The sequence below is a fragment of the Neomonachus schauinslandi genome, chromosome 13, assembly GCF_002201575.2.
Source record: "Neomonachus schauinslandi chromosome 13, ASM220157v2, whole genome shotgun sequence".
Classification (NCBI taxonomy): Eukaryota; Metazoa; Chordata; class Mammalia; order Carnivora; family Phocidae; genus Neomonachus; species Neomonachus schauinslandi.
Genome location: NC_058415.1, coordinates 60,761,839 through 60,783,434, shown reverse-complemented (window position 1 = coordinate 60,783,434; position 21,596 = coordinate 60,761,839). Strand labels below are relative to the sequence as shown.

Below are 21,596 nucleotides of genomic sequence, written 5' to 3'. Positions count from 1 at the left end.
TGGGGCTCCATCCAGGAGGGATCATGACCTGAGCCCAAGGCAGATGCTTAACTGACTGAGCCACCCAGGCACCCTTGGTTTGGTTTTTTTGATTAATATTTGCATGATACATATTTTTGATCCTTACTTTCCACTTGCCTATATTGCTGTATTAGAAGGAGTTTCTTCAGAGGAGCATAGAGGAAAAGAGGGGAAAATAAAACAAGATGAAATCAGAGAGGGAAACAAACCATAAGAGACTCTTAACCATAGGAAACAAACTGAGGGTTGCTGGAGGGGAGGGGGTTGGGAAAATGGGGTAACTGGGTGATGGGCATTAAGGAGGGCATGTGATGTTATGAGCACTGCCTGTTATATAAGACTAATGAATCACTGGCTGGAGCTGGGAGTGCAGCCTGGTGAGCAGGCAGCTGGAGGCGCGGTGCTGGGGGGCGCCGAGCCCCAGGGGCCACCGGAGCCTGTGGGAACCCGTCCTGGTCATCTCCCCTCGCCCCCCACCCTGTCACTGGCAGCGGTCCCTGTGGCACAGACATCCGGCGCATGAGAAAAAGGTCTCTTCTGATTTGTTTAGTGTATATTTTTCTGTGGTCGTTGTTACCCTGTTAGCATTTTGTTCTCTCATTCATCTATTCTCTTCTGGACAAAATGACAAGACAGAAAAACTCACCTCAAAAAAAAGAACAAGAGGCAGTACCAACTGCCAGGGACCTAATCAATATGGACATTACTAAGATGTTGGAACTAGAGTTCAGAATGACGATTATAAAGATACTAGCTGGGCTTGAAAAAAGCATGGAAGATACTAGAGAAACCCTTTCTGGAGAAATAAAAGAACTAAAATCTAACCAAGTCGAAATCAAAAAGGCTATTAATGAGGTGCAATAAAAAATGGAGGCTCTAACTACTAGGATAAATGAGGCAGAAGAGAGAATTAGTGATATAGAAGCCCAATAATGGAGAATAAAGAAGCTGAGAAAAAGAGATAAACAACTACTGGATCACAAGGGCAGAATTCGAGAGATAAGTGATACCATAAGATGAAACAATATTAGAATAATTGGGATCCCAGAAGAAGAAGAAAGAGAGACAGGGGCAGAAGGTATATTGGAGCAAATTATAGCAGAGAACTTCCCTAATTTGGGGAAGGAAACAGGCATCAAAATCCAGGAGGCACAGAGAACCCCCCCTCAAAAATCAATAAAAATAGGTCAACACCCCGACATCTAATAGTAAAACCTACAAGTCTCAGAGACAAAGAGAAAATCCTGAAAGCAGCTCGGGACAAGAGGTCTGTAACCTACAATGGTAGAAACATTAGACTGGCAACAGACCTATCCACCTAGCAGGCCAGAAAGGACTGGCATGATATATTCAGAGCACTAAATGAGAAAAATACGCAGCCAAGAATACTATATCCAGCTAGGCTGTCAATGAAAATAGAAGGAGAGATAAAAAGGTTCCAGGACAAACAAAAACTAAAAGAATTTGCAAACACCAAACCAGCCCTACAAGAAATCTTGAAAGGGGTCCTCTAAGCAAAGAGAGAGCCTAAAAGTAACATAGACCAGAAAGGAACAGAGACATTATACAGTAACAGTCACCTTATAGGCAATACAATGTCACTAAATTCGTATCTTTCAGTAGTTACCCTGAATGTAAATGGGCTAAATGCCCCAATCAAAAGACACAGGGTATCAGATTGGATAAAAAAAAAACAAGACCCATTGATATGCTGTCTGCAAGAGACTCACTTTAGACCCAAAGACACCTCCAGATTGAAAGTGAGCAGGTGGAAAACCATTTACCATGCTAATGGACATCAAAAGAAAGCTGGGGTGGCAATCCTTATATCAGACAAATTAGATTTTAAACTGAAGACTATAATAAGAGATGAGGAAGGACACTATATCATACTTAAAGGATCTATCCAACAAGAAGATCTAACAATTGTAAATATCTATGCTCCTAACATGGGAGCAGCCAATTATATAAGCCAATAAATAACAAAATCAAAGAAACACATTGACAACAATACAGTAATAGTAGGGGACTTTAACACCCCCCTCACTGAAATGGACAGATCATCTAAGCAAAACATCAACAAGGAAATAAAGACTTTAAATGACACACTGGACCAAATGGACTTCACAGAAATATTCAGAACATTCCATCCCAAAGCAACAGAATACACATTCTTCTCTAGTGCCCATGGAACATTCTCCAGAATAGATCACATCTTAGGTCACAAATCAGGTCTCAACCTGTACCAAAAGATTGGGATCATTCCCTGCATATTTTCAGACCACAATGCTTTGAAACTAGAACTCAATCACAAGAGGAAAGTGAGAAAGAACTCAAATACATGGAGGCTAAAGAGCATCCTACTAAAGAATGAATGGGTCAACCAGGAAATTAAAGAAGAATTTAAAAAATTCATGGAAACGAATGAAAATGAAACACAATTGTTCAAAATCTTTGGGATGCAGCAAAGGCAGTCCTAAGAGGAAAGTATATAGCAATGCAAGCCTTTCTCAAGAAACAAGAAATCTTGGTCTCAAATACACAACCTAACCCTACAACTAAAGGAGCTGGAGAAAGAACAGCAAATAAAGCCTAAACCCAGCAGGAGAAGAGAAATAATAAAGATCAGAGCAGAAATCAAATAGAAACCAAAAGAACAGTAGAACAGATCAACGAAAGTAGGAGCTGGTTCTTTGAAAGAATTAATAAGATTGATAAACCCCTGGCCAGACTTATCAAAAAGAAAAGAGAAAAGACCCAAATAAATAAAATCATGAATGAAAGAGGAGAGATCACAACCAACACCAAAAAAATACAAACAATTATAAGAACATATTATGAACAACTGTATGCCAGCAAATTAGATAATCTGGAAGAAATGGATGCATTTCTAGAGAAGTATAAACTACCAAAACTGAACCAGGAAGAAATAGAAAACCTGAACAGACTGATTACCACTAAGGAAATTGAAGCAGTCATCAAAAATCTCCGAACAAACAAGAGCCCAGGGCCAGATGGCTTCCCAGGGGAATTCTACCAAACATTTAAAGAAGAACTAACACCTATTCTTCTGAAACTGTTCCAAAAAATAGAAATGGAAGGAAAACTTCCAAACTCATTTTATGAGGCCAGCATTACCATGATCCCAAAACCAGAAAAAGACTCCATCAAAAAGGAGAATTACAGACCAATATCCCTGATGAACATGGATGCAAAAATTCTCACCAAAATGCTAGCCAGTAGGATCCAACAGTACATTAAAAGGATTATTCACCACGACCAAGTGGGATTTATCCCTGGGCTGCAAGGTTGGTTCAACATCCACAAATCAATCAATGTGATACAATACATTAATAAAAGAAAGAACAAGAACCATATGATCCCCTCAATAGATGCAGAAAAAGCATTTGACAAAGTACAGCATCCTTTCTTGATTAAAACTCTTCAGAGTATAGGGATAGAGGGTACATACCTCAATATCATAAAAGCCATCTATGGAAAACCCACAGTGAATATCATTCTCAATGGGGAGAAACTGAGAGCTTTCCCCCTAAGGTCAGGAACACGGCAGGGATGTCCACTATCACCACTGCTATTCAACATAGTACTAGAAATCCTAGCCACAGCAATCAGACAACAAAAAGAAATAAAAGGCATCCAAATCGGCAAAGAAAAAGTCAAACTCTCACTCTTTGCAGATGATATGATACTTTATGTGGAAAACCCAAAAGACTCCACCCCAAAACTGCTAGAACTCATAGGAATTCAGTAAAGTGGCAGGATATAAAATCAGTGCACAGAAATCAGTTGCATTTATATACACCTACAATAAGACAGAAGAAAGAGAAATTAAGGAGTTGATCCCATTTACAATTGCACCCAAAAGCATGAGATACGTAGGAATAAATCTAACCAAAGAGGCAAAGGATCTGTACTCAGAAAACTGTAAAATACTCATGAAAGAAATTGAGGAAGACACAAAAAAATGGAAAAACATTCCATGCTCATGGATTGGAAGAACAAACATTGTGAAGATGTCAATGCTACCTAGAGCAATCTACACATTTAATGCAATCCCTATCAAAATACCATCAACTTTTTTCAAAGAACTGGAACAAATAATCCTAAAATTTGTATGGAACCAGAGAAGACCCGGAATAGCCAGAGGAATGTTGAAAAAGAAAAGCAAAGCTAGTGGCATCACAATTCCGGACTTCAAGCTCTATTTCAAGACTGTAATCACCAAGACAGTATGGTACTGGCACAAAAACAGACACATAGATCAATGGAACAGAATAGAGAGCCCAGAAATGGACCCTCAACTCTATGGTCAACTAATCTTTGACAAAGCAGGAAAGAATGTCCAATGGAAAAAAGACAGTCTCTTCAACAAATGGTGTTGGGAAAATTGGACAGCCACATGCAGAAGAATGAAACTGGACCATTTCCTTACACCACACACAAAAATAGACTCAAAATGGATGAAGCACCTAAATGTGAGACAGGAGTCCATCAAAATCCTTGAGGAGAACACAGGCAACAACCTCTTCTCAGGCCTCAGCTACAGCAACTTCTCAGGCCTCAGCTACAGCAACTTCTTCCTAGAAACATCGCCAAAGGCAAGGAAGCAAGGGCAAAAATGAACTATTGGGACTTCATCAAAATAAAAAGCTTTTGCACAGCAAAAGAAACAGTCAACAAAACCAAAAGACAACCGACAGAATGGGAGAAGATATTTGCAAATGACATATCAGATAAAGGGCTAGTATCAAAATCTCTAAAGAACTTATCAAACTCAACACCCAGAGAAAAATAATCCAATCAAGAAATGGGCAGAAGACATGAACAGACATTTCTCCAATGAAGACATCCAAATGGCCAACAGACACATGAAAAAGTGCTCAACATCACTCGGCATCAGGGAAATCCAAATCAAAACCTCAATGAGATACCACCTCACACCAGTCAGAATGGCTAAAATTAACAAGTCAGGAAATGATAGATGTTGGCGACGATGCAGAGAAAGGGGAACCCTCCTACACTGTTGGTGGGAATGCAAGCTGGTGCAGCCACTCTGGAAAACAGTATGGAGGTTCCTCAAAAAGTTGAAAATAGAGCTGCTGTACAACCCAGCAATTGCACTACTGGGTATTTACCCCAAAGATACAAATGTAGTGATCCAAAGGGGTATGTGCACTCCAATGTTTATATGAGCAATGTCCACAATAGCCAAACTGTGGAAAGAGCCAAGATGTCCATCAACAGATGAATGGATAAAGAAGATGTGGTATATATATACAATGGAATATTATGAAGCCATCAAAAAAACGAAATCTTGCCATTTGCAATGACATGGATAGAACTAGAGGGTATTATGCTAAGCAAAATAAGTCAATCAGAGGAAAAACATGTATCATATGATCTCACTGATATGAGGAATTCTTAATCTCAGGAAACAAACTGAGGGTTGCTGGAGTGATAGGGGGTGGGAGGGATGGGGTGACTGGGTGATAGACATTGGGGAGGGTATATGCTATGGTGAGTGCTCTGAATTGTGTAAGACTGATGAATCACAGACCTGTACCTCTGAAACAAATAATACATTATATGTTAAAAAAAAAAAAGATAGTAGGAAGGGAAAAAGGAAGGGGGCAAAATCGGAGGGGGAGATGAACCATGAGAGGCTATGGACTCTGAGAAAGAAACTGAGGGTTCTAGAGGGGAGGGAGGTGGGGGGATGGGTTAGCATGGTGATGGGTATTAAAGAGGGCACGTATGGAATGGAGCACTGGGTGTTATACGCAAACAATGAATCATGGAACACTACATCAAAGACTAATGATGTAATGTATGGTGATTAACATAATATAATAAAAAAAAGACTAATGAATCACTGAACTCCACCTCTGAAACTAATAATACCCTATATGTTAATGAACTGAATTTAAATAAAATAAATTTTTCAAAAAAGAAGTGAATTTCTTATAGACAGCTATATTAATTTCCTATAGCTGCTAAACCAAATTACCACAAACTTGGTGACCATGTATTTATTCTCTCACAGTTCTGGAGGTCAGAATTCCCAAATCAGTTTCACTGGGCTGAAATCAAGGTGTTGGCAGGGCTGATTCCTTCTGGAGGTTCTGAGGGAGAATCCATTATTTGTCTCTTCTAACTTCTAGAGCCTGCTGGTATCCTTGGTTCATGGCCACATCACTTCACATGTATCAGTTATCTAGTGCTGCATAACAAATTACCCCAAAACTTAGTGGCTTAAAACAATTACATTTATCAGGGCACCTGGATGGCTCAGTTGGTTAAGCGTCTGCCTTAGGCTCAGATCATGATCGCAGGGTCCTGGGATTGAGCCCCACGTCGGGTTCCCCACTCAGCAGGGAGTCTGCTTGTCTCTCTCCCCCTGACCCTCCCCCTGCTTGTGCTCGCTCTCTCTCAAATAAATAAATAAAATCTTCAAAAAAACCCAGTTATATTTATCATCTCACAGTTTCTCTGGCCCTCGTCTTCAGGATCACTTACAAGCCTGCAGTTGTCTCAAGGTTTGACTAAGAAGGATCCACTTCCTAGCTCACTCACTTGTTTGCTGGCAGGATTAGTTCTTTACTTATGGACTAAAGTCTAAGTTCCTCATAAGTTCCTTAGTTCCTTACCATCTGGGCCTCTCCATCCAGCATTTAAACATGGCCATTTGCTTCATTAGAGTAAACAAGAGAGGGAGTGCTAGCAAGACAGAAGTCACAACCTTTTGTGACCTAATGAAAGGGACCCCCTATGATTTTTGCTGTATCCTGTTCATTAGAAGCAAGCCACTAGGTCCAACCCATACTTACGGGGGTGGGTGGAAACTACACAGGCTGTGAATACTAGGCTAGGGGATCTTTAGGAGCCTTGTCAGAAGCTGCCATCACACTGTGCGACTATATGGAGCAGGTAGGAGGGACGGATGGAGCATGAGACACATGATGCCTGAGATAGCCATTGGTACTCCATCTGGAAGGTGAATATAATAAGTTGCGGACAGAGGGCAAGGGCTTGGGTATTCAGGCTATCCATGGGCACCCTGGGTCTGAGCAACCTATAATATTGGGCCCAGATCTGGGTAGGTACTAGCCCTAAGCCCCTCTAGACCCAGGCTGAGTACCAAGGTGGGGGTTAACTTTCCTCCTCCTTGCTACCAAGCCACGTTCTTAGGTCTGCATACTGTGAGCAATCACTGCAGGCAAGGCACAATGCCAGGCACAGCATTATACCTGGGCCAGTAATGCTCTGGGGTATCCATTCATTTGCAAAAATTCATAGTATAACTGCAAGAGCACCAGGTCACAAGTCTAGTGGGATCCACCCAACCTTCCCATGCCTTCTCTTTGGGCGTCAGTTCTTCATGCTATAAAAACAAGTGCAGTAAAACCTCCTGCATCTCACTCACTCGGGGGTTGCTTTGAGGGCTTTATGAAATAATGACACGGAAGGCCTTGGAAATAAACTATCACACTACAATTATCAAAAACTTTCACATTATGCACTCCCATCCTCATTTCACATTCAGGGAAGGGGGATTCAGACTCAACCAAATGTTATGCTAAAAAGACACAGGAGGCCACCTGATTGCTCCCAGCCACACACAGCTACCCAGTGTACAGATGAGACTATTGAAGACAAGAGACTCGCCCAAGATCACACACAAAGTTGGTGGCTATGGATGGGTGAGGCCATGAGTCTTTTGACTTCTAGTGTAGTGCCTCTCTCAGAACCAGGAGCCTTATGATGCAAAGTGTTATCTCTTAGAAGCTGTGGTGCCTGACTGCCTGGCTTCAAACCCTGCTCCCCCTATTTTCTAGTTCGTGGTCAGTATCTACCAGGGGAGCTGCGGAGACTAGAAAGCACCAAACAGTGCCTGCCACGGAGCTCACCGAATATGAGCCATTGTCATTGGTATTGGAGAAGGAAGGCAGTGTTGTGTCCATTTTATTGCTAGGGAAGATGAGGCTGAGACTTACCTAGGTGCTGGAGCCAGGACTTGAGCCGGAACTCTTCTGACAAAAGCAGGCAGCCTCTCAGAAAGCAGGAAAGTACCAAACATTGGTAAGATTTGACTGTTATTAATAATACACCGTAGACTCCAGGTTCGTTTCATGCATGTGTGTATAATGTAAAGGGGGTATTGGAGGCAGCCCGGGTTTCCTGAGGATGAATTCAGGAGAAAATTTTCAAAATGAGACCTAAAAACCCCTTGCTAAGAAGCGAGGTTTCTGCCAGGACATCAAACTTACGGGGCCAGTCTACCTTGCAGTAATGTTTTGGGAAAGCTGTTTATGTTCATTGTAGTTTGGGATTTGGGTGGAAAGACTGTTTCAGTTCTGGGGTTTTGCTCTCCTATCGGCCCGGCTGCAGGCCCAGACGGGCCCCTGTTGGAAGGAAGTCAGCCCTCCTCCCCCCAAGGAGGAAGGGCCCTCCTGTCTGTGGTTGGGCAGCATTGTACTTGCTGGATTCCAGGCTGTCAGTCTCACGGCAGCACTCCCAGGACGCTTAGCCTGTAGATTGTTTTGTTAGGTTTCTCCTACAGTTAATTTGGAAATTACCCAGCTGCCCACAGCCTCTCCCAGGTGTTCTGTAAACTACGGGCCTGATCCTGCAGGCTGCGCCTTGGTGGGACCACTGGTGGCTGGAGCTGGGAGGGTACCATGTCTGTCTGCCATGGTAGGGCACATTCTAAGCAAGAGCCGATCCCCTTCGTCTTTAGCACTAACCGTCCTACCTTGTAGAATCTGAAGCAACCAGATCCACACGCTTCACAGACATTGTCTTTAAGCCGAACACACCCTGTAGAGATAAGCCAGGGGCGTGTGGAGGATCTACCCCACTCAGAGGCCCAGAGAGACAGGATTTCCCTGGAGCTCCAGTCAAAACCAACAGGCAAGTCTCTCGATTCCCACATCCCAGGAGGAAAAATCCTCAGACATCTGATTCATTTTGCTGTAGACGTGGCTTGAGTCTCTCCCGTACAGAGGGTCATATGACCTTGAGCTTGTTCTCTCTTCTTGGACCTCAGTTGCCTCATCTGAAAAAATGCAGCTGAAACCTGCTGCTTCGTGGGGGCAGTTGTGAGGATCCAAAGGGATAACGTGTGGAAGTGCTTGGTACACCCTGAACACAGCCACTCTTCCATAATGTCAGGGTTAGAAACAGTCAGCTCTGCCACTTCCCAGTCACTTGGAGCTGGGGGAACGGCAATGGCATGAGAGAGCCTCGGACAGGGTCTAAGATGTTAGCTCACTGGGCAACCACAGAAAGTGACCTTCCTTCGTCCTTGGTTTCTCCTTCTATAAAATGAGGATGGAACTAGACAACCTTTCGGCTGCAAGCTTATAAGAATAGCAAAGGAAATCTCAAAGGGAATAAACTGAGAATCAGTTTTTCCCCCTGACTCATAAGGGTCACCCTCTGTGTCCGTTAGGATGCATCTGGCTGCAAGTAACAGAAAGCCCAAGGAAAAGCAGCTTAAACTTGGAGGATATTTGTTATCTCAATAGGCGCCCAAAGCTATAATAACTCATTCCAGCATAGGTTCTTTCAGCAGCTCAGTAATGTCATCAGGCACGGAGGTTCTTCCCATCTTTCTGCTCCTCTGTCCTCAGCAGGTTAATTTGTTCTCATGGGCTGGCACCCTCCGGTCCAAAGTGGTGACCGCACTTCCAGGCGTCACGTTCAAACAATAGTCTGAGAAAGAAAAGGACTGTTTCTCTTCCCTGTCTCTTTCTCAGAACAAAGAAATGTTCCTCAGAAGCCCTCAGTACACTTTTCTGGGTATCTCATTGGCTTGGAAAGTATCCTGTGGCCATTTCTAAGTAATTCCTGGCAAGAGTGATGGAATTATCACCATGGTTACTGTAGACAAATCCACACTGAACCCATGGGTACTCCAAGCAGTAAGACTTCCCCGAAAACACATGACCAACTGAAACCTGGACAAAATCAGAGTCTTATGAGAAAAGAAGGGGGAAGTTTGCTGGGTAGATGACTAGCTGTGTCTGGTACACTTTCTTGAATATGGCAGAAAGAAGGTGTACTGTTGTATTTCTCTCCAGAGTTTCCGCTGTGTGGTTGTTTTCAACATGTTCCACTTGACTGCTCGTATTAAACCTAATGTTCCCCTGGTGTAAGAGACCCTTCACAGGACTGCTCATGGACCTGCCATGCTTCTGCTCTCAGCCCCTCCCTGGTCCTGAGGTCTGGACCTCTGTGAGAGAGTGAGCTGATCTGTGGCTGTTTGATCTGGGGCACACACTGGCTGCTGGCAGGGGAGTGTCTGAGGGGAGCAGTGGAGGGAGCAGGGAGCCCTGTCGGGAGGCTGGTACTGTAATTGAGGAGAGAGAGGACAGAGGCTCCTACTGGGTTGGTGGCCTTAGAAGTCCCGAGGTAGCATAAGATTAAGAGGTAGTGGTCAGAACAAATTCATGATGATAGGAACGCAGAGGGGTATCTGGGGAACAGCAATGGGTGGGTTGGCTGGAGCCTAGAGGTGCAGGAAGGTAGCTATTGGAGGAGAGGCTGGGAAAGGGGTTGGCATAGGTATCATGGAGGGTCCTGAGTGCCAGGTGAGGAGTTTGGGCTTTCTGCTGTGGACGTCAAGAGCCTTTTCCCAAAGGACTAAAGTTTGGCTTCAGGAAGTGAAGCTGGTGGTGGGGGCAGAATGGAGGGGAAGAGGCAGGAACGCCCATGCGGAGGCCCTGGCTGGCTGCTGGGGAGGGTAGAGGGAGAGTTAGGCCCTATGAGGCTGTGGTTCTCACACTTTATCTCTTGATTGCTGAGTGCCTCCGTGCCTGAAAAACCATGAGGCTTGGCTCTGCCCCTACTCCTGGGAGAAGCCGCTCCAGGTTCTCAGATAGCAAGATAAGCTGGTGCTCTACACCAGGACTGAGATCCACCCTGATTCTGGCTTCCCAATCTCTTCCTCACCTTGGGAGGGGCTGACAGTTGATCCCTGGGCCTCCCAGCCTACGTGCTTCTGCACCTGGTTAACTCTGGGCTGAGCTGGAAATCTGAGCCTCAGCTCAGAAGAGGGGTTGTGGGCCTGGCAGAGGGGCTCAGGGAGCTCCGTAGGGAGCAGTCATCCTATCCTGAGGTGGAGTAACAAAGGCCATTCCAGGAGCTCTGCAAAGGCCAGCTTTGGCCTCAGCTGGGGAGAGAAGATGCCAGAGAGAGGGCAGGGACAGACCAGACACCAGACTTGATAAAGGAACTCCTATCCTCCCTTGCCCTACCTGTCCGCACCATTTTTTCTTCAGTTCAGTTTTTGATTTAGTTCACTGCTCAGTTTAGGCTGAGAAGCACCAGCCACACTGCTTTCCCTCTAGGTAGTTCTAAGCTATGTATTTAACCCATGCCAACCCAGTTTACCAGTTCATCCAGTGGAGGCCCTAACAGTGGACTGCCAAGGTGCAGTCCACCCCAACCCCCAGCTCCCACCTTTGTCACACCCCCATCTGATTACTTCCATCTCCACATTGCCTTTTATTAAGATGATAATCAAATGCTGTCCCCCTTGGGGGAGGCATAGGTTCTAGTCCTGTTTGGACACTTACAGCTCTGAGAGCTTGGGTAAGTCATGTGCTCTTTCTTTAGCTCTCTAGAAGCTCTACACACACTCACGGTATTCCTCTTATTGAGAACGCCTGTGAGCATTGAGGTGAGAGTCCTGGTTCTCCCAGTGAGTTGGTATATGATCCTGGGGCTCCATCCAGCCCCATTCTTCATGGGACATGCCCTCTGTCTGAACTGCTTTTCATCAGGGACATTTTTTCCTTAGTTACCAGGAGTCAGCTCTTCTCAGGAACAAAATGAGCATGGAAACCAAATTCTCCTGAAAGGTGTGTATTTGAGGCAGGACAGGATTCATTAGAGTGTCCAGGATCTTAGGCTGTCCAAGGGACACTTAGAAGCTCTACTAGAGGATCCCTTGGCCAGGACAGACTCAGAGATGGGGGCTCCTTCCTGCTGGCTGCTGTGTCCCAAGAAGAGAGCATTCTTTTTCTCCTAAACTCCCAACTACCCCCAGATTTGGGGCTGGAGCTGAGGGAACAGAGGCCAAGTTTATTCTATACTTGGGCAATGACTGCTGCTTAGGGAGGGTATAGAGACCAGAACCCAAGATCTCCGAAGTGCCTCAGCTAGGAGTCAGGAGCCTGGGTTCCTTCCCTGGCTCTGGCACCCCAGCTTTCAAGATGCTTTCAGGTATACCCTCATTGAATGCCATGTCACAGTTCACCCATAAGGCTGGGGACATGAGGTGAGACGCACTGTAGGGTTCTAGAGCTAGATTCCAAGACTCGGAAAGTACACCCCAGGGAGGAGATGAAGTGAGATGAAGTGCTGCACCCCCGCCTTCCCCCCTCGCAGCCCAGCCCTCTCCTCTGGGCAGCCAGAGCCTCAAAGTAGCACTGTATCACTGGTTGGGGCTCTTGGTCAGAAACCTGACTCCTGGAAGTTACTCTGGGATCTGGAGGCTCCTAGAAGTTACTCTGGGGTCTCTGATCTCGACAACATAACACATTTTTCTCACTTCTCTAAATTTCTCCCTCTTTGCCTAGGGCATATGAATCACCTGAGGGTCTTGCTGAAATGCAGGTTCTGGTCCAAAGATCTCGGGTAGGGCCTGAGATTCTGCATTTGTAGTGAGCTCCCAGGGGATGTCCATGCAGCTGGTCTATGGCCCACACTTGCAGTTGCAAGTCTTCAGTCTCTTTTGTTAGACAACAAAAATGGGGGAGAAAAAAAAAGATGGGGAGCGCATCCTGGCCCTTGCATCCGGGATTCAAGTGACCCAGAAGTGACCCAAGTGACCCAGAACAGAGAAGTTCAAGAATGTGAGAGTAAAAGGGACCTGCCACCTAGTTTTGTAGATGGTAAAAATGAGGCCTACTCAGTGCATGAAGGAACTTGTTCAAGATCTCAAAGCCTTTCAGTGCAAAAGTTGATACTTAGGCCTCCTCTATAGGAAAAATAAAAAGGAAAACTAGAAGATACTCATTGAGGTGTTTGCTGTGCTTTCTCTGGGCAAACCATGGATTCCTTTGATTTTTTTCTTTCTAACTTGTTTTTTGTTTGTTTGTTTTTCTTTTACAATGAAGATGTACCAATTTTTGTAATAAAAACATTTAATAAAAGAAAATTCTCACAAAGTTCTTAGTAAATGAGATTTTGTTTATGAACTGTGCTGGGTAAACTGTAACAATACATCAGCTTCATGTCATGGGTGTGTAATTCAGCTTAAACTATCCCGAATTTATTTCAACGACGTTACTCTTACTCCTCTGGGCACAGGAATCACCGAGATGGGGAAGAAGGCCAAAGCCGGTTACCACCCACAACCACCGCTAGCAGCTTCCTGCTCCCCTTCGCCGCTGTGTCGGGACACTTCCCCCAAACACTGGCCGCGGGAATCTTTCCCCTTAAATTGGGGGGAAAGTTTCCCTAATCCGTTTTCGTAGTAAACGATCTCAGGCCAAGTCTGCTTTTGTTGCTGGTTTCCTAAGCTTAATTGCAAGCAAAGTTAATTTGAAAGAAAATAAATGTTACAGCTCTGGGGCGAATTCTAATGAGCCTTGGGCAATTAGGGAAGAACGCATCTAATTACTCACAGCCCAGGGGCGCCTGCACACGACGCTGGGAGAGCAGGGCCCAGAGAATGGCAAACGATTTTTCTAATTTCACAATAGGAAGAAGAAAAAATAAAGAGAAACGCACCTCCCGTTTCTGAGCCCCCAGATGGGGGAACAGGGAGGTTCTGTTCCACGGTTTGGGGATTCTTAGAGTTGGAATGTTCCAAGACGCTGCAGTGAAATGTTCTCAAGATCTAGAGTCCCGCGGACTGCAGGGTCTGCCCGCGACCCCGTCTGCGCAGCGTCCGTTCCAGGCAGGCCGGGTGGCGCTCGAGCTTCGGTGTCCGAGGCCCACGAGAGGCGGAGAAGCGCTGACGCTCTGTCTTAAACCCCTGATCCCAACCAACACTTGCGCGTCTCCCAGTCTCTCCCGGCTGGCTCCGGCTGCACACACCCAGTTCCCTGCTCCCGGTGTCCTCCCTCTCCGGGCACAGACTCTCTTCTCGGGCATAATCTCACCTGATGTCCTAGTTGACAAAGGGCGGAAGGGGGGAGAAGACGCATTCACTTTCCCACCCCATCTTTCTCGCTCCCGGAGCTATACCGCGACGCTCCAGGAGGCTTCGGGATATGGTGGCGCTTTAAAAATTAAAGCCTCTCCTCCCTCCTGTGCCCAGCACTTTATAATTCACAAAGCGCTTTTCATCTCTCTTGTCTCCTTTAACTTAAGGAGGACTCTCTCAGGTGGGGGTCACAAATTCCCATTAACAAATTGGACAGTGGAGAAAAAGGGACTTAAGGTTAATGGCCAAAGCACTGGTCTTGGTAACTAAAAAAACAAAGGGTCAACTCCTGCACTAACTGGGCATATAGACCACCCTTCCCCAGCCCAAATACCACAGCTGGGCTCTTGCCAGCCAAGGACAAAACTCCTGGGTGGAGGGCTCTCAATATTCTGGCTACTGCCAACTAGGCAAAGCATCTTGACTTCTGGGCTGGGAGAGCCAGACTGTCGAGCTGCACATGGAGAACCTTTGAATTTCATACCTGCGAGGGTCCATATGGAGATTAGAGAGGCCCAACACCTAGACTTTTGCAAGGTTCAGGCTGGAACCTGGACCCGCTGGCAGCAAGGTCAGCGCTCCAGCTGCCTCCTGCCTCCAAATGGTCATTTACCATCACTGAAGTCAGGAAGGACCAGCATCTAGACCTGTAGAGTCCAATACGGTAGCCATCAGCCACAAACTGCTACTGAGTACTTGGCATGTGGCTAGTCCAAATTTAGATGAGCTGCAAGTGTAAATGCACTCCAGATTTGGGAGATTTAGTATAAAAAAAGTAAAATATCTCCACAATTTATATACTGATTATATGTTCAAATGATAGTTTGGATATATCAGGTTAAATACAATATATTAATCTCAACTGTTTTTTTATTAGTATGGCTACTGGAAAATTTTAAATTACACATGTAGTTTGCATTACGTTTCTATTGGACGGTACTGATTTAGACAAATACCCGTCTGGACGGAATCACATTCACATGTCTTTGTGAGCAAGATAGAGCAATTCCCAAAATTAAAAATAAAAATTACGAATGGTTTTCAGTCTTCTTTCTCACACAACCCCCACCCCTTCCCTAGCAAGTTAACTACACAGAAAGGGGCTGAGTTTCTCTTGCCAGAACTCACTTGATCAAAGATTTTTATTAAAACAGTTCGTCAGAACCCTCGGGTTTATCTGAAAGCTGCACACCGCGCCTCTGGAGTATTTAACACTGGAAATGTTCACTCCAGAATAAAAACTTACAAGATCTCTCAAGAGAACAGTGGGAAAGTGGTTGGACTTTCTCTGATTTTGGTCAGCTTGATGCTTACAAATGGATACAAAACAAAGTGAAAAATCCAGTTTCTTTCTAAAGCTTACTTCACTGACAGTCCCAATTATTTTTTCTCTTTCCTTTTCACAAGGCAGAGGGTGCCAGGGGTGGAAGAGCTAGCTCCACCAACTAAAAGCTGTCACCAAAGGGATCCCGTGAGTCCTGTGGTCTCTTTGAATTTTAGTTTGCCAATTTGGTCCAGGGTTGCTTAATGAAAAGAAACAGTGGCCAGTGGACAAATTTATTTTTACCTGCCTCATTGGAAAACCAAATTTATGACCTAGCAGTAACAGCTACCAAATGATCAGCACATTATGCTCAAAAGATTCAAGAAATTATAATATAATTCCTGCCTGGAACCAATCCAGAGACTTTAGGTTAGGCGCTTGCCATGAGCTCTGTTCTTGGGAATAGGGTTAGGCCCTGGGTGGCCCACCGATGCTGCCAAATATGCAGGGCGGCATCTAGGACGATGGGGCCCTTAAAGATCACACGGGAGTCGAATCCTGCAGCCCTCTTGTCTAACACATGGGGAAACTGGGAGTGTGGGCGATGAGACTAGGTCACACTAGAGCTGAGGCACTCATGGTCCAGACTAAGAGCCAGGTCTGCAGTTCTCAGAGGCAGGGAAAACCAGCCCCAGGTCAAACGGAGCAGAGAGATTTCCCCCATTTTGTTTTGGTGTTTGTTAAAGGAGGGAGGCTACTTCTTTTGCAAACTCATTCTCCGCACCTTAAGGAAGGTGCTATTGGAGCCGTTTGTTGTAGTAACCTAATCAAAGGCACAAGAGGCAGAACCGTGTAAAAAGGCCAGAGTTTCTTCCAATACAGGGAAGAGTGAAGGCATGATTCCCCACAATGTGGATCCTAGACTCTGTGGGCACTACGCTGCGCCCCCATTATCTCCAAGGACCCTCCCCATGGAATGTCAGAAAGGCATGTCCTTTGGAGCTTCGCCTTGAGGGTCCTTTGTCCCAGTCCGTGGGCCGCCGCAGCCCCTCCCCACCTCCTCCCGCTTCCAAAGCGAACCGGGTGTGTATGTGGTGCACCGGTCCCTTCCACGTGGCTCTCAATCCTCTCTCCAGTTATGTTCTCAGGTCTCGGGGAAACTCAGTTCGTGTGGACAGCCGAGGTATCTAGGAATTTTCGACTGTATGCTGGGTTCACATGGCGGACACATATCGATCCACACCGCCAGGATAGGCAGTCGCGTGGCGAGCATGGTAGGTGCCTCCACTGCCCCCTCCGAGCTGCCCACCAGGATTATAGCAGGGCCCCAGAGCTCCGAACTGGCCGGGCGATGTGCGCCCATAGAAGTCCACTGCGGCTTCGACGCCCCCACTGCTGCCACCCGCGGAGGGCGAGGCGGGCCCCGCCAACCGGCCAGCCGCCGCAAAGAGGGCACTGCCCGCCCCTTGCGGGTACGCGCCATCCGGGCCCGCGTAGGCGGCCGCATAGGCGGAGGGGTTGGCAGGTCGGGCCCCAGCGCAGCCGGCAGGCTGGTAGCCGGTGGAGGCGGCGGAAGCGGCGCCCGAGGCAAAGGCGCAGGAACCCGCGGGCCCCGACGGCGCTGGGCCCAGTTCAGGACTGAGTGGCCTCTCAGGCACCAGGCCGAAGACCCGGCACGGTCCTGGCGACGCAGCGGGGTAGTAGACCGGGGGCGGCGCAGCGAGCGACGGCGGGGCATAGCCTGCGTAGACGGCGCCCGGGTAAGGCGGGCGGGCAGCGGGCACCGCGCCCGGGAAGATGGCGGCGGCGGCGGCGGCGGCGGCAGCGGCGGCGGCGGCGGCCGCGTCGTGCATGTAGGCTGGGTAAGTGGAGAGGTCCGAGCGCTTGAAGCGCTTGCGGCGGCGCAAGAAGCTGCCGCTCTCGAACATGTCCTCGGCGTTGGGGTCGAGCGCCCAGTAGTTGCCCTTGCCTGGGCGGCCGGCCTCGCGCGGGATCTTGAGGAAGCAGTCGTTTAGCGTCAGATTGTGGCGTATGCTGTTCTGCCACTTTTTGGGGTTGTCGCGGTAGAAGGGGAAACGCTCCGTAATGAACTTGTAGATGCCGCCCAGCGTGAGGCGGCGCTCCGGCGCGTGCGCGATGGCCATGGCAATGAGCGCAATGTAGCTGTAGGGTGGCTTTCCGCGCTGCAGGGGGCGCTTCCGCCGACGGCCGCCAGCGCCGCGACCCGCGGCCTCCGCCGGGACCCCGGGCCCAGCCTCACCGCGCTCCTCCTTCACGGCCGCCAGCGCCTCCGTCTGCGGCGGCGGCGGCGGCCGGCTCTCAGCCGTCATGGCGCAGCCGTCCCGCGTCCCGGGGTGTCCCCGCCGCCCGCTGCTGTCGAGGGGCGGGAGCGGGCTTGGAAGGCTGTGGGGCTGGGCTGCAGGGCCAAGGGAGCGGGCGCTGGGCCCCACTGCGGAGAGCTCTGGGAGTCCTCGCGGGCTGGCACTCGGAGCACAGCTTCCCCAGCAGGGGTGCTCCGGAGGCTTGCTGCCCTCGGTTTCCGGAGGCTTGCTGCCCTCGGTTTCCGGGCTGGCTCAGTGCAGACAGAGGCTCAGGAGTGTCCCGCCCACCGACGGCTCTGCTCGTGTTCTGGAGCTCGAGGCCAGGCGCCGGCAGCGCTGTTGGGACCGGGACTAGGTCCCGGTCGCGGGCTGAAGGGCCCTTTGCGCGCTGGTGCCAGACGGTCGAGGAAGCGGTCCTGGGGCTGGGGCGCCCGCAGCTGGTCTGTGCTTCCCGCTGATCTGAGGCTAACCGTCGAGGTCGTGCGCCCAGAGGAGGCTCCGGGCCCTAAGGCCTGAAGCGAGGGCAGTTAGTACAGGCGTGGGGCACTCCGGTGGGGGCTGCCTAGGCTGCGCCTCTGCGGCCCAGCCTGCGGAGGGCAAGGAGGCGAGGTGCAGGAGTGGTGCGGGCCAGGCGGGTGGGCCGGCGACTGTTCCTCTCTTCAGCGTTGGCCTGCGGCCGCCGAAACTACAACCGAGACGCTCCCTAGCACACACCCGGACCGGCTCCTCCCTCCGCCGGCTTCTCCTCCTTAAAGGCGCCAGGAAGCTTGGGGCGGCGCCCCGTGCCCGCCCGCCCCCCGACTGCCCGCCCCCTGGACCCGGGCGCACCTCCGCAGGTGGGAGCAGCTGTGGAGGCGCGACGAGAGCTCCCCAACGTCAGAGCGGGGAGGGCTCTCGGAGATCGCCGGGGCTGGCCTCCCCTGCGCGCCGACGGGGGGACTGAGGCCTGGAGAGGCCAGGGACTGACTCGGGAGACCTTGGCGCGGGAACTCAGCGCTTCTGGACTTTACCAGCCTCTGCAGAGCGCTGGGACCCGCAGGTGAAAAGGACCGGCTCGCTTCACTTTTTTTTTTTTTTTTTGTCGGGAAAGGGGGAGAAATGGCCGAGGGGGCGCTCGGTTCTTGTGGGGGCAGGGCATGGGGAAGGGAGAAGACCTTACAGTTGGCTGGCTCTTAAGTTATTTCAAGGATGATTTTCAAACCCCAGTCAAAGCTGCCTTGCCCATTGCCCATCCAGTCCCTCATCTTTCAGATGAGGATTCCTAGGCCCAATAGGGGAGGTGACTTGCCCTAGCCTCACCTCTGCAGCTTAACGGAGCCTCACACCTGCGTCTCTGTCAGGACTGCGCTTCGCCCGCTCTGTGCCGGAGGCAGCCACTTTCTCTCTTTGGGTCCCAGGTTTCTCGACTGCACGGAGGGTTTGCACCTCGAGAGACCTTCCGTTGCCAATATTTAGGGAAAGCTCCCTCCCCATCACCTGTCTTTGGGTGACCCGGGACCCCTGTATATAGCGGAAAGTGGCGCACAGCTTAAAGATGATGAAGGCTAGGCTTCTGTTCTCTCGTGGTAACCTCCTCCTCCAGTTCGCTCCAAGTGGCTCCCAGAACCCCCAGGGGCAGCAGAGCAGCCCCTTCCCGCAGAGGGCGCAAGGGCTGCGAGAGGCTGGGACCGAAGTATGGGCGCTCCAGGAGGGCGCGTCTCCCGGGGAAGGGGCGGGCAGGGGGGATCCGTTTGCTTCGCGGGTGTCCGGTTTCTAAATTCGTTTCCGGCCATACTCCAAGGCGGGACCCCCGGCCTCACCGAGACGCCCTGCAGCGGCCGCCCTGCTAGTCTGGGTTCGCTTTGTGGTCTTGCGCAGGGAGACCTTGGGCCTGTCCTTTCTCTGAAGCAAGGCCTCAATTTTCTGCTCTGTGAATTGGCGGCGGGAGGGCAGATGCGTATCTCGGAGCCCTTTCTGCCTTTAGGAATCCGGGCCTTGGCGCCGACTCCAGAGGTTCCAGCCGAGGTGCAGCTTTGCGCGGCGCTGTGGGTGTAGGGCGAGGCGGAGCGAGTCTCAAGAGCGCGGGAGGCAGGGCCTTCAGGGATTTTAGCCGCGTCCTTCGTGGCGGCGAGCTCGCTGTAGGTTCCGCCCCGCCGAGCATTGGGGCAACTGCCTTCGGTAGAAAGAGGCAGAGAACCCAGATCCTCGCTCCGCCGACCCGGGTTTGGAAGCAGTTGCACGGTTTGCATGAAGACCTTCCTCAGCGGATGGGTGCTTGAACGACTGGAGAGGGGCTTTTTCACTCGTTCAGCAAAACTCTCAGTTTCCTTCTTCCAAAGTAAAGAAATTGCGAAAATCCAGATTTCACCCTGTTATGTTTTTGCAAAAGGAAAAAAAAATGTTTAAATTTCTTTTAATTTAGCCAGATTACATCATGGCAGTCTTTCAGTGCTGGATTTTGTGGTTCTCTGTATTTCCAAAATTCTAAGATTCAGATTTCCAAATTTTTAATTTTGGATCACTATCCTAACGAGTTTTCATAAATCAAATAATGCGATTCTGTAATTCTAAGAGTCCATGACCAGAAGTCTAAATTCTTCGACTGTAATTATATTCCTATGACTTTACGCTTCTGGTCAAAATGTGAAAGTGAATTCCTCATATTTTGAGATGCTGGGGACTAAGATTTTATGCCTGAAAATATGATGCCACTACTGGGAACTGCAGCTTCCTTAATTTTTAGATATTTTCACAGCTCTGAGGTATATATTACTTAATTTTAATTCCTTTCCAGGAATGTCTGATTAGAAGATTTGGGTCGCATAAATGTACTCCTCTCTTCTTCCTTAATTCCGAAATGTCGGTACTGGAGCCACTCTTCTGTAACGCGAAGACTCTAATTCTGATAATTCTTACAATAGTCGTGAACGTATGCTTTAATGATTGGTCCCATGACTTTATGATTCTTTACTTTTAAGCTCCAATGATTATGGTTAGAAGCCTCATGTCTCAGGATTTCTTGATCCTCAATGTTTTGTGTTATGAACCCATTCTTCTAGAATTCTGATTCCTTTTTCTCAGACTTTGCTGCTACAGAGCTGCACCTGTGCATCAGACCAAGCATTAGCATCCTGAGATTATTAATTCCTAAGGTCAAGATTTTCATGAACAAAGGGTCCTAAAGATTCTATTCCATAGATGTTTTATTCTAAGAATACATTTCAAAATTCTGTACTTTGAAGATTCTATAAATCCATGATGCAAAATTTGAAGTAAATGATTTGATGAATGAACTGGGACAGTTTACCGTTTGGATCAAAACTATGCAAATAGATTCCTCTCCAGGCCAGGGCATTTCTTTGCTTTTCTCTGGTCAAGTCCTCCCTCTTCTCTGGTGCAGTGTTCCTTAACATTTGTGGGGGTAGCAGATGCCACTGAGAACCATTTGAAAGCCATAGAGTGGGTTCCAGCCCCTGGGAGGTTATTCTCCTAGTTTAGCAGGGGTCGGTTGGTGTTGATGTGGGCAGGTGCTGGGTGATTTCCATCTCCTTTGCACCTGCTTCCAGCCCTGAACATATCCCCAGCATATACCTTTGGAAAAACCTATTTTATGTTCAGTTTTTAGGCAGAGGGGAGGAATGCTGGTGATCTGTAGAAAACCTTGCCGCTCTTCTCCCAACAACTACTTTCCTGAGTTTTGAACTGCCCTCAGCTTTGAAGTGCTCTTAGAGAGTTCATAAATATAAAGGAGGGGATCCATGGAGTTATGGGAAATTCCTCCATATCCCTTGACCCAGATGCCCTTCATGCAGATGCAAAGGTAACTAACTCT

General features: G+C 48.4%; 1 protein-coding gene across 1 annotated transcript; it reads right to left on the bottom strand.

Moving 5' to 3' along the window:
• Positions 1 to 16,399: 16,399 nt before the first annotated feature.
• Positions 16,400 to 17,808, bottom strand: FOXE1 (forkhead box E1). Its single transcript, XM_021691673.1, has one exon. It carries the CDS (start codon positions 17,792 to 17,794, stop codon positions 16,679 to 16,681), a length of 1,116 nt encoding a protein of 371 aa, XP_021547348.1. The 5' UTR covers positions 17,795 to 17,808; the 3' UTR covers positions 16,400 to 16,678.
• Between the last annotated feature and the right edge of the window lie 3,788 nt (positions 17,809 to 21,596).